Below are 17,913 nucleotides of genomic sequence, written 5' to 3' on the forward strand. Positions count from 1 at the left end.
TGCCCAGAAAGTCAAGTTTTTGAGCTCTTGCATTACCTTTTTAGTTAAGTATATACTATATTTCTATCTTATCCATACACTTAGATAAATTCCATGGTATAGAGTTATAAATTGTGAATAATTTTTTCTTCAGAATTTTCTAGACCTTGCTCATTTTTTTCTAGCTTTCCAGGTTAACCTGGGGAAGTTGCATGCAATTAATATTTTACTTAAAATTTGCATTCTTTTGCAAGTGATCTGTCTCTTTCTCTCAAACTTTTGAGATCTTATCTTTATTCTCAGGATTCAATCAAAGATGAACCTTGGTGTGGATCTTTCTTTATTAATTGTACTAGGCATTTATGTGAGTCTGTTCAGTCTGAAAATGTATGGTCTTCAGTTTTAGGGAATTTTCTATTATTATTTCTTTGCTAATTTCTTTCTCTCCAGTATCTCTTGTCTCTTCTCTTGTTATTCTTATGTAAATATTGGACTCTCCAGCTGAGCCTCTAAGGTCTTTTTTTTTTTTTCATTTTAAGTTTTCCTTTACATTTTTTTTTCCTGCTAACATATTTTATTTCTACTTTATACTTAATTATAACAGAGCACCCTTATTTTTTGAACTCTACTTTTGTTTCATAGGTGCAGTATTTCTCTGTGGTAGTATTTATATTTTAAAAAAACCTGTGTTCTACTCCCTACATTATGTTCATGATTTCCTCTGTTTGGCTTGTTGGCTTTTTGTTCTTTGTCTTTCATGGTAGAGTGTGTCCTCGGAGGTCTAGTGGTTCATGGCCATCCATCCATATCTAATAATGAGACATTTGAAAGATGATTGTGTGTTCAGGTGGCTTGTGGCAGTGGTGTGCCTCCCTAGAGAGTTATCATCAGGCTAGTTTCTGGCCATTGCACTGGAAGATCCTGAAGATCACTACCTAAAAGTCATTTCTCTTCGGCCTTTAGTTTCTCAGAAACCTTTTAGTCTCATGCCTAAAGACAGAAGCTCACTGCAAGGATTAGGAGAATAAAAAGACAGTGGTGGGCAATGGTGGGTGCTCAGCATGTAGACAGACCCTCACTTAACCCCTGTTTTTTGAGTGATGCACTCTCAGCTGACTCTAGTTCCTCAATTCTAGAGTCCTTCTGGCTCCTCTAGCTTATCTGTTTGTTTGTTTTTTAACAAGAGTGGGATTGGGTATTTTCCTGGCAGTTTTGGGGCAACTGGATGTAGAGTTTCAATTTTCTTCACATAGAAATTTTTCTTTGAAAAATTTCTTGTCATCTCTCCAGTTTTAGTTCAATCACTGTCTTCCTAGACGTACTCCAATCAAATTGGCCAGTGCTCCAACTATTGATCTAAGTGTTGGATTTTCTATATAGGCCATTAAAGCAACTGTCTAATTGTATTAAAATCATCTAGGCTTCTGTCATCCTTGAGGGCAGATGCTTTATCTTTTCAACTAAGAATCCGTGGCTCCTAGCACAGTGCCTATATTTGATACTCAACTAATATTTTCTTTAATGAATAGTTGTCTGAAGATTTGCATTTGGTTCTGTTTTACTCCACTTATCAATGATTAGTCTTGCATATATTTTTTGACATCTCTTGGTCTCTCAACACAATACCCACTCACAGGGCTCTTTTGAGGATCAAATTAAACAAAGTAGGTAAGAAAGCACCTAGTTAACTATAAATTGTTATATAATTGTAAACAGTTTTTATTTCTACAAGACACAAGCATAGGTATACAGCATTCTATGAGTAACTTATTAAAACTTACAGTGCATTAAGTATTGTGTTATGATTAGTTAATATTAATATATGATAAGGAGAACTCTACTATTTATTGAACAACCTTCCTGTAGTCTATTTGATCAGCCCCTGTCTATCTCTGACCTTACACTCAGTACCCTTTACCTCATTCATTGCTTGAACTGCACTGGCTTCTAGATGTTTCTGGAAGACCTTCATTGAGTCTCACTTCAGAGGTTTTCCATTTTCTATTCAAACTGTACGGAACCCTCTGTTCCCAAGTCTTTAGGACTCACACTCTCACTTAACTGAAGTATTTGCTTAAATGTCATTTCCTAGGAAAAGCCTCCTCAGATTACTTCTGTTCTCCTTTCCCTAGCTTATTTATTTTGTTTAATAATTTCTTATCTCCTCATTAGAATGTAAGGTCAATAACGGAAACACGGAGCTTCCCTGGTGGCACAGTGGTTGAGAGTCCGCCTGCCGATGCAGGGGACGCGGGTTCGTGCCCCGGTCCGGGAAGATCCCACATGCCGCGGAGCGGCTGGGCCCGTGAGCCATGGCCACTGAGCCTGTGCGTCCGGAGCCTGTGCTCCACAACGGGAGAGGCCACAGCAGTGAGAGGCCCGCGTACCGCAAAAAACAAAAACAAAAAAAAAAACGCAAACACTTTTTTTGTTTTGTTCAGTGCTGTATTTTTAGCACCTGGATCAATGACTAATATCTAGTGCACATCCAATAAACATTTATTGAAGATAATGAGATATGTCATGCACCATTCTAAATGACATACATGATCTCAATTGACAATAATTCTCACAAATGCGTGACACAGGATTGATAAAATATAGCATGACTGCAGTATAAACTTCAATTTTTTCACACAACAGTAGCATTCACTTATTAGCATTGATTTTATGCTTTACTTTTTAGGCATGATTTTAATTATATTGCTATGCAAAATGGTATTTTAAATATAACCAAAACGATGTCGTATGTGTAAATTTTTCTCTTTTTCCTGTCAGTAAAATGTCTCTTTTTCAGACCACAGATAAGTATAGGAGTCAATGTGCATTTTGGAACTACTTACCTGACACCATGAATGGCAGCTGGTCTTCGGAGGGCTGTGAGGTGACATACTCAAATGAGACCCACACCTCATGCAGCTGTAACCACCTGACACATTTTGCAATTTTGATGTCTTCTGGTTCTTCTATTGTAAGCCAATTTTCCAATTCATATTTATAAATCTATTTTTTCTTCTTCTTTATGTCATTCAAGAGAATATTTAATTTTTTATGTTTTCTTTGGGTATAAATAGCATATTTAATTTACTGATACAATCTCAACATTACCTTTTTTTAGTCTTTCTTTTCTTACCTGCCTTCTATGACATATCTAGTTTGGATCTTTGGTTATTCTTAGTGTAAGACTTACCTAATCTATAATATCTAGTAGATTGTGTATTAAATATCTATCCATTGACTTAGTTTTTAATGTGGCTTTTAAGGACCTTTTATACATTTTAAAGTATCATGGACTTCAAGGGCTTTTGCCTTTGTATTGAAACTTTATTTTTACTGATGACAAATTCATTAAAAATATTTAATACCTGGTCAATAAGTATTAGCACATTCATAACAAATACCATGTTTTAATAATGCAGAACCCCACAAGATTTTTAAACATGAAAAATCTTTCTAAGGTGAATAGCTTCATTGTATTTTACATCAGTAATATCTTGCTGTTACATTATATAGGTTTTTATTTTATATCCTTGTATTGGAATCTTTAGATTACAGGCTCATTTCCATACAATACTTAAAATCCATCAAATACATATCATGACTAAATAAATCTGCCTAACCCTAATGTCAGTAACAAAGATGATTTTTTTTCTGAATGTTAAATAAACAAAGATGCCTCTTAAAACCATCTGGTTAGAGTGAAACCATCCTTTCCAATTTCAAAGTCTCGCAACTATACTCTTTTGTTATTCTACATATTCAGCATTTCTGATACCTTTGTTTAATGTGTTTAAATGAATTACTGCTTAGAAATTACTTGTTCTTACCACTGATAAAGCTGCTTTAATTAACCATTTTCACATTACAATAATGAATTGCCTTTCTAATATCAAGAAACTGATGGTGATAACATTGTTAAACCATGTACTAATATATACTATGCTTAGGGAAAAAAATCACTAATTACAGAACTTTTAAAGTGCTACATGATTTATATCAGATTTTCTGAATGTTGAACATTTTCAAAAGTACAAAATGTTCTCATCTAAATGCACATTTGTATTTTTACATTTTAGAAACAGTTTAATGTTTCACCAAAAAGGGAAGTTCATTATATGTTGTAGTTCCTTTGACGAGCTACTGAGTTATTCTTTTAACAGTTGTATTATTATTTTCCCTTAGGGTATTAAAGATTATAATATTCTTACAAGGATCACTCAACTAGGAATAATTATTTCACTGATTTGCCTTGCCATATGCATTTTTACGTTCTGGTTCTTCAGTGAAATTCAAAGCACCAGGACAACAATTCACAAAAATCTCTGCTGTAGCCTATTCCTTGCTGAACTTGTTTTTCTTGTTGGGATCAATACAAATACTAATAAGGTATGTAGATCTCCCTTACTCTCTATTTTTATTTTCTAAATTTTTACTTTCCTAAATGTATATGTCATAGAAACATGAATTGGAATTAAGGGCTTAATGGGGCAAATACACGATATACTTTGTTCTTAAGGTGTTTCTAAGTTTGAGAATGCTAATATATCTGAACAACTTGCTTAGTAATTCCATTAACCACAGTGGCCCTCATTATGATGAACTGCAAAAACTTGTCAACAAACTGAAGAAATAACCTTATTTTGTCTTTTTGTTTTGTTTTGGTTTGTTTTTCCATGGGCGTTAAACAAAAAGAGGGGAGAGAGAGGGGAAAGAGAGAGAGTTGGAAAAAATGTTTATCTCAAGACAGGGACGGAACACAAAAGTGGCTAAGGTTCATAGGTTGAAATATGATGAATTAGCTCAACCTAGTAAATGCACTTTCCTAACCATTTTCCACTATTATTGATTTAGAGCCTTATCAAATAATTCCCATCTTGAGCTAGTCTGGGTCATCCTCGAAGCAGACACTAAAGTGAGATAAAACAATATAAATTTATTAAGCGAAATGGCTGTGAGAGAAAACGGGAAGAGAGAGACTTGGAGAGCCATCAGACCAAGATGCAGGCCTGAGCCTGAGTGAAGGAAGGAAAGGTGAAAGGATGAGTGAGTAGAAGCGCTTTACACAGCAGTGCAGTTCTAAGGAAAGCCCAGTTTGCCTGTCAAGGAGTCCTTTGAGAAGACCCTCAGCCAAAGTCACCTGGCAGGTCTCTCAAGAACAGGAATGTCTTGCTGTGCTCAGTCAATGGCTGTCAGCAGCCATCAGGGAACGTGAGCACATCAGTGGCTTTCCTGTATAGCAGCTGCAGCCTGCCCTGCCGCTGGAGACCAGAGAAGTGCATCAACATGGCCACAACACATTAAATTGCCTCCATATTTCCATTCTTACTAGTCATCTTTCAAGTACTGAGACTAACCATCAGTTATCAAGGTTTTCTTCTGAAGTAGATGCCACAAAGCACCTATTTTAAATAGCCTACAGAAGACTGTAAACTCCGTATGTTTTTGTTTGTTTGTTTGTTTTGCAGTGGTATTTATAACACGTGTCAATTCTGTGTACCTCCCACTATCCTCCAAAGCCCAATTCCTCCTTCAGCTTCACCCCACCATCATCCTCACCACAAAACTATTCGTTACAGTGTTTATTTTCAATTCTATTTCACCAGTGTTTATTTTCAATTCTATTTCACCTATCAAATTCTTCCCATTTTAAAGCCGTATTTCAAATCTCACTTCCTCACTGCAGTGGTTCCCAAATTTTAATCACCATCCCCAACCTTATATAGTACTCTCGAATATATTTTAGTAGGTAATCTCATTATGTTTCAATTATACTCTATTTTATTAAGTGCAGTAAGTATGTAAATGTTGTGTTATCCCACCAGTAATAGATTGTGTTAGTTCTGTTACTACAGAAGTGTATAACTATTACATTTTGTTATTTCTTATAAGCCTAACTCTAGTTCTAAGTGTGAAGTCAATACTAATAAATAATATTTAACTGAAATCCATCTCAAATTTACCTGATAATCAAGTGATCATATAATGGATATTTTTGTAAAATATATCATCATTTGTCTGTTTTGTAACTTCAGTGCCTTCTCTTAATTATTTATAATGTTTTGTTTAACATAGTATTAGCAGTAATTTTCATTCTTTGAGCATGATTAAGATAAAGGAAAGTAAAGGCAGCTCCAAAACAGAAATCAACTCAAATCATAACAGTTACTGTGAGATAATCATGTGACTAATCCACAATTTATCACATAATATAAGTGTATAAAAAGTATAAATCTCTGGACGAGAACAGCAACTTAGTTCTATTACAGGACTGGTGAATGTTTCACATTGATGAAGCACAGTTCTTTTAAATCAGTCGGAAATGGTACAATTTAAAAAACTGACACTTGACAAGGATATTTTAATGTGACCAAGCATTATAGAAAATGGCATAATTTATGGAGAAAGTCAAGATTTTATGTTGCAATAATGTTAAAGTACACATTGCTTATGGTTTCTTTCTTTGCTTTCTAGCTCTTCTGTTCCATCATTGCCGGGCTGCTGCATTACTTCTTTTTAGCTGCCTTTGCATGGATGTGCATTGAAGGCATCCACCTCTATCTCATTGTTGTAGGAGTCATCTACAACAAGGGATTTTTGCACAAGAATTTTTATATCTTTGGCTATCTCAGCCCAGCTGTGGTAGTTGGATTTTCAGCATCATTAGGATATAGGTATTATGGCACCACCAAAGTGTAAGTTAAGATGATCTCGTAAATATTTGGAATGCAATTCTGAATAAGCTTTGTATATCATTGAAAATTTTGCTTTGTTGAAGTACGTACAAGCATATATGTAGATTTTATCTCTTATTTACTTTTCAGATGTTGGCTTAGCACAGAAAACAACTTTATTTGGAGTTTTATAGGACCAGCATGTCTAATCATCCTTGTAAGTATACATAAAATTGCGGCTAGAATTCAAAAAAAGTTACAGTTTAAGGGTGCTTAACATTCTCAACAATCAGGCATTACTTTGAGGGGAAAAATAATTTTGAGCACTTTACAATAAATCATTTATTAATACTGGACATATATTGCATCACTATTGAGAAAAAATATACATTTTAAACTCAAAGCTATTATAATTAATTTGCCCCTCTTGGGAGGCTGTATTTTTGCATTACATGTAGAAAAAGAATTTTTCACTTATCAGTAGTATCTCAGCATACTTCAATACTGAGAGTGTGCCAACCAGCTGATAATCTGGCATTTCAGATGTTTATGTTATTTAATCTTTTATCAATGATCAGTGATCTTTGAAGATTAGACTGTCATCTTTATAGTTTTATCATCCTTATGTACCCTGTCATCACGAAAGTGATTTTAAACTAAATTGCGACATCAGAGACAAGAACCCACTATTTCCCATGAGCAGGCAAGTCATGTATTGATAGCCCTATTTCAGCTGGGAAGAGGGCCTTTTAATTCTTATTGGAAGTGGTTTCAAACCTACAAATTTGGCAGGTGTTATATGTTCCATTCTAAATAAAGACATTTTTATGTGTCTCCAGAGCATTTCTAAGTGCTGTAAGTTTTCAAAGCCTCTCTGAATATAATAGTCTGTCAATGAATCTGGGAGGTCTGACAAGGCTCTTGTCAAGAATGAATTGTCAATGGAGGAGTTGTGACAGTATTTTGGACAACTTTGTCCCATATGTTTTGACCATCAGCTAGCTATCTTTTTTGAATTTTTTTCTTCTCCTCATGTGTTTTTTTTTTGGTTTTCTTTTGGTTTTTTTTGTGGTTCGCGGGCCTCTCACTGTTGTGGCCTCTCCCGTTGCGGAGCACAGGCTCCGGACGCGCAGGCTCAGTGGCCATGGCTCACAGGCCCAGCCGCTCCGCGGCATGTGGGATCCTTCCGGACTGGGGCACGAACCCGTGTCCCCTGCATCAGCAGGCGGACTCTCAACCACTGCGCCACCAGGGAAGCCCCTCCCCATGTGTTTTTATGGGTGTGAGGAAGCTGCTAAATGGAGAAAGACTTGAAATGCCAAGCAGAGAATTTTCTTCAAGGTTTACTTTTTAATGGTGTGGGTGAAATAAAGTGCATTCAGTAACTGTATTTCCTAATCATCACAGAAAATTGTTTATAATTCTCACAGTGAATCTAGTAATATAAAAAGAAAACATTGGCAAGATTTCAGCTAAAACAGTTTCAGAGTTAGTTTATTTAGAATTCCAAAATTTTCAACCCACATGAGAATGGAGGCTGAATGTGTCCCATCCATATATTTTCATGCGTTGCCCTGATATGAGTATTTTGTGTGAAAGCACTGTCTAAATTTTCTAATTTTACTGATTCCTTCTCTACAGAGTGGACCATCTCTCATATTGTTTTGTATAAGTGAAAGTTCTTTGGATCAGTGATTCTTAGAGTTTAGAGGAAAGTAGTGGGCTACAAAGTTCCTGAAAACAGGAAAAATAGGAGCGTATTTCTCTAAAGTAAGAAATAGAAAGTGTTCCCTGAAATTATTTTTTTTTACTTTTGCTTCTATAAGGGAAAAGATAACTTTGGATTATCTTATAGTAAGATGGACAGACTTTAGATGGGCTTATCTAAAAATGAGTCCTGTAAACTTTCCTAGAAGCCTAAATGAACAATGTCACACTGTCCTAGTCTGAAATTAATGAACCAATATATCTTCCATATGGTTTCTGTATGATAATCATTCATTTAACTAGAGGGTCAGGCTACTTAAGAAATGGATAAGGGCTTTCGGTTGAGTCTAAAACTGAATACTGTTTATCTTTCTTATATCTTTGAAAACAGCAGAAATTCTTTAATTATTGAATGAAAGTGAATTCCTTTACTCTAGTGATCTCTGGATTTCTGTGCTAATGCTGGCCTATTATTACTATTATTATTATTATTGTTATTCAGCTGCATGATACAACATTAAGTAAAAGTTTTCCTGTTGTCCCAGAATAGTATTGCATTCAAAGATAAAGTAAAAGAAATATTGAGCACCCAGACATTTGAAAAAGAGCCACCAATAGTTTGGACCTGACACTTCCCATGGGTCTTTCAAAGAAACAGTAGGACCAGCTGTAGCCCAGTAAGGGGACTAAAGAGTGGGGCTGAGAGGGTTGTGTCTCAGAGTTAGGAGTCCTTGGCCTTTGAGGGAGTGCATTGTTCTCTAGAAAAGCTTTTCCTTACCCTGTCAGTCAAAAAAAAAAAAAAAAGTACTCCCCCATCTCCATGAAGACAAGTTCAAATTGTGAAGGAGTACTCCAAAAGGTCTGTAAAGAATGCAATCAGAAATAGTAAGAGTAAAACTCTCATCTTGATCCCGGATTGATGTGACTGTGGAATTTTCATGTCTCCTTGATATACAAGAGCAATATATGAACAATTTTTATGACAGCTTGACATATGTCCCCTGACTTTGGGTCAAGTGTGAACATAGAGCCCAGACTTGCTTTTAGTTTTCTGCAGGCTGCATGCTTATTGGACTATCCCCTTGACAGCAGGGAGGAAAAGGATTATTATAGTGTGTGCCTGGGAATAAAATGACGGGGCGAACGCACAAAGGCTTCAGCTATCCTATAAGCACAAAAAAGTTAGAGAGGGGAAGAAAAGTTGTAGTGCTGCCCAGAAGGTTGTCAGCTCAAATGAAGTTATACACAGCAAGAAAATAGTCTGAGCACAGGTGATGTTGAATGGTGGCATGGCTGGCCCTCTCTGAAAAATGGAAGGGGCCAAGATGGAAATGAAATACTATAAACACTAAAAAAAATTGCATATACCATCTAAGTGTAAGCCATCACATAAGCCAAGATTACCGGCAGTAATAGAATCAACCTAAACCACAGTGATGTCGTGAAGCTCTCTCCATCCAAAAGAGCTGATCAGACCCTTCCAGCCCCCAGCAGCAGAGGAGCTGAGCTTTACCAATGAAGGAACATATCCTAGAATCAACCATGCCACCCCAACAGTCATCTATACAGATTTACTGAATTGAAAATTGTCATCCTATGTTTGGGGATATTCTGGTAGGACAGGATGCCAGTCCATATCATTAAGGTCACCATGTTAATTGGGTGGTCTGGGCATGATGGGAGCACAAAGGAAATATAAGAATTACCCCCTGCCCACTATAGTATCAATGAGGAGAAAGCAAGATGAAACAAATGACAAAGAATATCATATAATAAAATATAAGTGATACCAGTGAGATGTGGAAGAGGAAGTCGTCATGGAGATGAGGAACTCGTTTGTGGATGGGGAGAGAAGCAGAGTATACTTTCCATAAAGTAGATTCTTAGTGTGAACTTAAGTATCTCCCAAGCAGCCCTGTAAGCGTGCCAGATTCCTTTTGAAGGAAAACAAAGGGCACAGAAAAAAGGTAAATAAGGCAGTACCAGAAATCACAAAATTATCATAATCTGTCTTTTATTAAGAATATTCAAGAATCATCTTTTCATAGACTCATCACTCCCTAGTCTACATGTCATTAACTATTTACCAAATTTTTACCTCCATAAACTTATCCATTTCTTCTCTACTTTCACAGTCAGGCCTTTTTTATCCCTTTGAGTCATTGTTATTCCTTACTAAGATTATAGTATTAATAACAATAATAGGGATTTTTTTAAATTCACAGTTTGTTGAGCAGCTACTAATTTTAAAAACAGACAGCTAATACTTCAATACTCAGTCTCCTTAAATCACCTACATTGTCATCATCCCATTTTATGAAAAATAGAATTTGATTCAAAATGTTAGGTGATTGGCCCAAGGCACTGAAATCTACAAATAAATAATGAGGCTAGAACTTTAAACTAGTTCTGTCTTAATCTAAAGCTCACCTTTTCATTTTAACTTGCCACTTTTTCAGTTGCCTTCTAATCTGTGTTTCTGCTGCCATTCTGTACCATTTCATTTTAATCTATCCAGAATAAACTGTTCCAAACTCAGCTCACATAATGAGAGCAATTAATAAGAAAAATAAGAACATTAATATTAAGCTCTTGTATATTCCTGGTACTAAGCTAAACATTCTCCATATATTAGCACATTTAGTTTAATCCTTCAACAACTCAAAAATGTGTGTGTGTGTGTGTGTGTGGTTTATTTTATTTTGAAGTTGGAGAAATTGGGGCATAGAGTGGTTACACAGTTTGCCGAACAATTAGTAAGTACCTGAGCTGGAACTCACGTTCATGAAGTTGAGTCTATGACCTACCTTCTTCATCCCGTTGCCGATAGTTCCCCATTGCCTATAGTCCAAATACCATAGGTTGGTGTATAAGGTTCTCAGTACTTTAGCTGAACCCTGCCTATTTTCAGCCTTTTCTTACACTGCATATCTCCACAAAACAACTCACCTAAGAGCTTTAGAATATTTGCCGTTCCTTGGATATTTTCTTGGTTCTTTGCACTCAATAATCCTACAATCTTGTGTAAAACTCTGCTACCTGAAATCTTATCATTAATTACTGCACAACTTCATGAAAACCTTTCCAGATTTGTAGCTAATCTCTTTCTTCAACCTGCTCCCATAGAATTTTGAGTCAAACCCAAAATAGTACTTTTAATGCTTTGTTTTGTTTCACATGATAATTTTCTGTCTGCATTACACTACTCATCTCCCACATCCAAATACCCAACATAGAGCTGTGAGCCTCTTGATTCACAGACCATAACTTGTTCAATAATCAATGCCACTTATTGCATGACCTTAGGGGCCACAGCCCAATGAGTTGCAAATGAATTTTCTACACAGCCACATTCACAATGCATTCTCTATGTATGAGTGGACTCTACACTGTAAAACTACCAGCCCTCTTACTGATCACCCCAGAACACAGATGGTAGCAAATCCTTAATAATTATCTGTGTATTTTAATTGATCCATTAATAAAGACCATGGTAATAAATAAGGCAAGAAGAAACACCCTGTGATCTTTCTTAAGCTATATGACTGTTCTGTGTTCTGGATTCCTAACATGTAAGATGAAGATAATGATGCCAGCCCAACACAACAAAGATACAGTAAATACAAAACAATTTTTTTAGAAAAAGCATCTATTCTTTAAAAATTAAAAAAGGAAAATACACAATAATTTGGAGGACAGTCTTCGGCTTTCTTAGCTTTACCTTTTGTATTAAAAATTAAGTTAAAACACTAATTTTAAAACCATAATTTGCACAGCAAAATTTTGTATGCAAGGTACTATATGTTCAGCCAGTATAATGTGTGTGTGTGTGTGTGTGTGTGTGTGTCTGTATACATATATATAAGCATAGGTCCTAATTTTTTAAATATTGGTGAAGATATGACAGCACTTGTTTAATTATAGCAAGATATTATTATGATAACCGTGCTTGTACATGGAATTTGTTAAAAGTCTCTAGTACACTCTGCTGGAAAACGTTAACTGAAATGAAACAAAGTGTGAAATGTCTTAAAGAGAAGCAATAGAAATTTAATAGAATAAATAGTATTTACTTTCCAGAATAAAGATAAAAAAGTAAGTGAGCCTTCAAATTTAAATAGATAATTAGTGGTGACTTTGTTATGCCTGGCTTTAAATGAGAGATAAAATTGCTTTCTCAGCTTTCTCTGAATAAATCTGGGAAGACTTGTACTTGGAAAAGACATTTTTATCGAACAACTGGCAATGGGTTTAATTCTTACATGGAATCCTTGCATTTCTTCTGTAGAGTAAGAACCAATTCCCAGTAAATGCTATTTGCTTGTTTTTATGAATGGAGCCCTGGGGCATGTCTGGTTTGGAGTTATAATGATGATGCCTTTAAGATAATATGTAAATGAATAAACACTGAATTAGTTCGCACTGGTGGCTTTTTCTACCCCTAGGTATGTTGTTTCAAAGGAAGATTCAAGCTTTCAATCTACTCTGTTAAGTGTTAACTACTTAGGTATTTGAGCAGCAACATTTTTGGCATTGATCAAATAAAAGTACTCCTCAGGTGTTTACTCATTAATATTAAGGATCTCTTAGAATTCTGAAGTGTGAACCACTGACCCCACTGATTCTATCTACGAATCACTACATTTAGAATGTTAAGATTATAACTATACATGAAAAGACCTAGCCATGCTTTTGAAAGATTGAGCTGTACAAGAAAGAGATTTCTAAATCTTTGTAAAGCAAGCTGCAAACTGAAGATAATTTACATAATTTATTTCTTTTCTTCAGTATTTTTAATCTTTCATGCTGAATTCTTTCAACTAAAACTGTGCAAATGATTAGATTCAAGTACACAAATATAAAGAAGAGTTTGTGAAAATAATTTAACTTTTAAGTAGAAATTGAAGTTTCTCATAGATATGTTCAGTATTGAAGAATTTAATTTGCTGGATTGAGGCAAATACTAATTAAGCTGTGTCCAAATAAGGCATTTTCTTTAAAAAATGAGAGCTTTCATTTCAATTTAAATCACAACTCTTATAATTCAGTGTTTCTATATTGCTCCTTTACCCATGTCTTTTTAGGTTGCCCAGAATTCCACTCAGTTTTTTGTGATGGTCTCCTCTAATTGTTCTAAATTATGTCTACAATCTCTTAATTCCCTTTCACTAGGAAATAACTATTAAAACCTACTCAAAACTGAACTCCTCACATAAGCCTTACAAGACAGACCATGTTTATGTATATTTTATTATGTGATGTATTCTTATTACTTTTTTTTAAATTTTGCAAATTGCCCAAGCTTGAAAGAAATGCAAATATTACAAGACTATGTAAAGTAAAAAGTGAACATTTCAAAACATAGTCATATTCTTCATGACTGACTACTCTTTTGCTTAATATTTACTTTGTATCTTTCCAGACCTTTGCTATGCATACAGAAACACACACAAATACATATATACCACACATAAATATGCATATACATATGTATAAATGTAAGCAAGAAATTTGATTATAAATTCAAATAACCCAAATTATTTATAACCTACAATGTATCATATTCATCCTTCCTTGTTAGAACATACAATTCTACCATTTTTTATCATTGCATATTATGAGTATGATCTAATTTATTTAATCACTTTCTTATTGATTTTCTTCTTACAAATAATACTGCAAGAGAATCGTTTCAATACAGTTACATATACCCATTATATAAATTTGTTATGAAGTGCTTTTTAGAAGTATAATGTACAGCACAGGGAATATAGTCAATAATATTGTAATAACTTTGTATAGTACATAATGTATAAAAATATCAAATCACTCTGTTGTACACCTGAAACTAATGTAATATTGTAAGTCAACTAAACTTCAATTTTTTAAAAAGGTACAAATGCAAGTAGAGGCAGATTTTTAAATTTCCAAATTGCCTCCGAAACACTTACTTCAATTGATACTTCCATTGACAATATATAAGAATGTCTGTTTTCTGACATTTTTGCCAACACTAGATAATTTTATCTACTGTGGTGTGTAATGGCTAAATAGGAATATATAGACTGAAAGGAAGAATTATGATAGACCAAGATTCTGCAACAGTGGCATCATTAACACATAGGACCAAATCTTTGTTGTGGCACCTGTGCTGTATGGAAGTTTAGCCGCATCTCTGACTTCTATCATCACCACCAGCTCCACCATCACCACCTGGGTATGACAACCAAAACTGTCTCCGGACACAACCAAATGTCCCATGGGGGGCAATACTCCTAAATCTCTTGACTGGGAGCTACTAGTGTAGACTTGGTTTTTAAGTATCTTTTATAGGAGTGCATTTGCAGCTTTCTTTAAATGGCACAAATATAAGGAAGAGAATTAAAATCATAGTTTGGGCAATGTCCTTTAGATGACCCCATTGAAGTTATATTAGAAACACTATTCATTGTAAATTTTAAATTGTGGATAACAATTTTAATTACATGGATAACATTTTAATTACATGTGTTAATTTAATGGCATCATATTTGTTAGATGCATCTTTAGTGACCTCTGTGGTTCAAGGCACTTCAGTATTCTACCCTTTTCTCCATATTATGTATTAATAAGAACTTCAGAGCCTATAACATTTAGCTACTTTTTCATATTATTCTGACCTTCTTGAAACAGGTAGCTGGAATTTTAAAAAAGGAAAAGTGGTGCTAAAAAAGAACTTAACATAAATAATACATTTGTAGTTTCCTGTGTATTCCCATTCATGGGAGTTATATTCTTATCAGAAATACCTTCACAGATAATCTTCTTGGAACTTGTTCTAAAAAATTTCATAAAATTTGAATAACTTCATAAAACTTATCAATCCAAAAAAATATCGAAAAAGAAACCCCTTGGTTCTCTCAAGCCCAATAAGAAATAACCAGCTCAATTAGAATTTCACCAGCCAAGGTGAAATTCATCCCTGGTATTTTCGTATAAATGCAGCTTTACATTGAGGGATGTTACATAATGAAATGGTGAGAGGGAAACACTAGGGATGTTGGTAGAGCAAGACAGTCAATTAGAATTATTGTTCACTTTACGTTTGTGTAGTCTTTTAATCTTTACAAAACCCTTTTAGCATCTCAGTTAATCTTCCCAAAAGCTTCAGTAATACATCAAAATTAAGGTAGGAATAGCATGTAGTAAGAGATAATGTTTTACTAGATTTTCACTAGATCTAGTAACTATAATCTTGATTTATCTATTTATAAATACCTATGGGGGTTCTACTATTTATAGCTTTTTAAAGAAGTGTACCAATTCCTTGAGAACTGGTTAAACTAAAGCTAATTATGTACATTCTTATGTAGCTAACAGATGAAATCTTCAAGCTACTACTCAGCAAGAATACATAAAAATCCTTAACCTTAGCCAAGAGCACACTACATATTCTGATCATTCTTCTACTTCTGCTCATCTTCTTAGTGTAACACAGCGTCCTTACCCAAGTTGGTCTGCAACAAGAGTGAGCCCTTATTTGAATCAGTCTTTGTTAGCATTTGCTGAGCTCTTGTTCTACACATCTGAAAATATTTAATCTTCCCTGTAAGTATGTATCATGTCCCTCTGTCCCCTTCAGTACTCTCTGCAAAATATAAACTACACATTCTGAGAGAATGGACTATCTGCGTGGCTCTGTCTTGATTTCTGTTTCTCATATAAAAATGTTGTGTCTAGTTTCAGGGCCTCCCAAGAAAGGAACATTTAACAATTCCTTCTGATGAAAAAAACATGTCTCCTGATGGTTTCTGTTCAAAAAGGGAGCCCAAGTTGTTCAGTGTTAGTGCACAACCTTTATTCATTAGAGATTCATTCACACTCATTTGGGTAAGAGCCACCATTTTGACTGTATTTCAAATAAGTGGGAATTTATTTTAAGGCTTATAGAGATTAAGAAGTTTACTCAGGGTCACCCAGCTACTGAATGGTAGAGGCAAGCTCATGCTTTCCAAGTTTACATTCTGTGCTGTTTCCCTGTCATATATTCTTTCATCTTGCCTTGCCCAAGAGACCGAAGGGAGTAGATCTTTGTTAGGTCCATGAAAAACTTGTTCCCATCTCCCAGATTCCACAAATGGTTTCAAGGTGGGTCATCGGAGACGCAGCAACTACATTCCTTCTAAAAATTATTCATAAACTTTCAATTCTTTGTTTTACTTAGTGAAGATGTCAAAATAAATTATTTTTCACTGAAAATGATGGAGATCTCATCTACTATAGATGTCTCTTTCCCCATTTTGTATTGCTTTATCTAAATACTTGCCAAGCATATCTAACAACTAATCAAAAAATCCTACCTGAAATCCTGACTATACCAGACTATAGATCAGTATATGGAATACAGATAGTCTGGATGTATTCCAGACAGCTCTATTCAAAAAGCTATTTTCAAAAGTAATTTTTTTTCTACAGAGTAACACTTATTTGGAACAGAGCACCACGTGCCTGATAGACATTTTGAATGATAATAATAGATTCCCAATGATAGACATTTTGAATCCTTCTTCCACTACCCCGACACACGAAGGAGGTGGCTGTCCTTAGCCACCTGTGCCTGAGCATATTTGGGTGAAAGGTGATGCTTACATCATATCTGGATAAGGTCTGGAAAGAGGTGACTTATTGCTGGTTATCTTCCATATTTAGACACTTTTGAAAGTTAGAATGGTCACTACACACATGATTCTCACACGGTACCCCAGGAGCCATGGCAGAAGCTGGAGGTGGAGCTTGCCAAACATATCTGAGCTTATCTTAATAAGATGAAAACAAAAAACTCAAGTAAATTCTAAACTGAGCAGAACACTGGGCAACAGGAGTAACAAATACTGGGCCTCAACAAACATGGATAAAGTGGACACTGTCCCTTGCAGGCACTGCGTGTTCTGGCCCCTGTCTGCTGATCCGCCTCATCTCTCATGACCCTCCCATGGGCTTTTGTGTTTTAATAACATTGGCTGCTTTATAGTTTCTCAGAAGTTCTATGTACTGCCCATGTCAGCATCTCCACACTAAAACACTCCTCGTGGCTTTCCTCTGTCTGTCCTTCATCCAGTTAACTCCTTTCAGATATCAATTCAAACAACACTTTCTGAGGAAAGTCATCCCTGACTCACTGGTCTATAATGAATGTTTTTGTTATATGCCTACAAAGAAGCCTTTTTTTTTTTTCTTTTTGAAGACTTTCCTCTATTTATAATTACACGGGAGTTAGTTTGAATGACTGATCAATAACTGATTCGTATCTGTCTCCCCCAGGAGACTGTAAGCTCTATAAGAGTAAAACCTTATGGATTTTCTCTCACTATATTATCCTTGAAGTTTGCCAAGTAGTAATCACTCAAGTAATATTGTTGGATGAATAAATAAATGATGCACCAAGTACAGTAGTTAGTCAAAAATGTTAATTCTTTTCTCCAAAGGAAATTTAAAGAAAGAAATCATCATCGTGGAAGTGGGGTTATTTGGGGAAGACTTCTCAGAAGAGATAACATGTGAAGCAGTCATTATAGCA

General features: G+C 35.1%; 1 protein-coding gene across 1 annotated transcript in view; it reads left to right on the forward strand.

The window, feature by feature from the left end:
- Positions 1 to 17,913, forward strand: part of ADGRL4 (adhesion G protein-coupled receptor L4) — a 121,529-nt gene that overhangs the window by 84,710 nt on the left and 18,906 nt on the right. Inside the window, exons 10-13 of the mRNA XM_082666513.1 lie at positions 2,777 to 2,950; positions 4,162 to 4,365; positions 6,451 to 6,671; positions 6,801 to 6,867. Of these exons, the coding sequence (XP_082522639.1) occupies positions 2,777 to 2,950; positions 4,162 to 4,365; positions 6,451 to 6,671; positions 6,801 to 6,867 (666 nt within the window). The remainder of the gene's footprint in view (positions 1 to 2,776; positions 2,951 to 4,161; positions 4,366 to 6,450; positions 6,672 to 6,800; positions 6,868 to 17,913) is intronic.

Source organism: Grampus griseus (assembly GCF_964374135.1).
Source record: "Grampus griseus genome assembly, chromosome: 1".
NCBI lineage: Eukaryota > Metazoa > Chordata > Mammalia > Artiodactyla > Delphinidae > Grampus > Grampus griseus.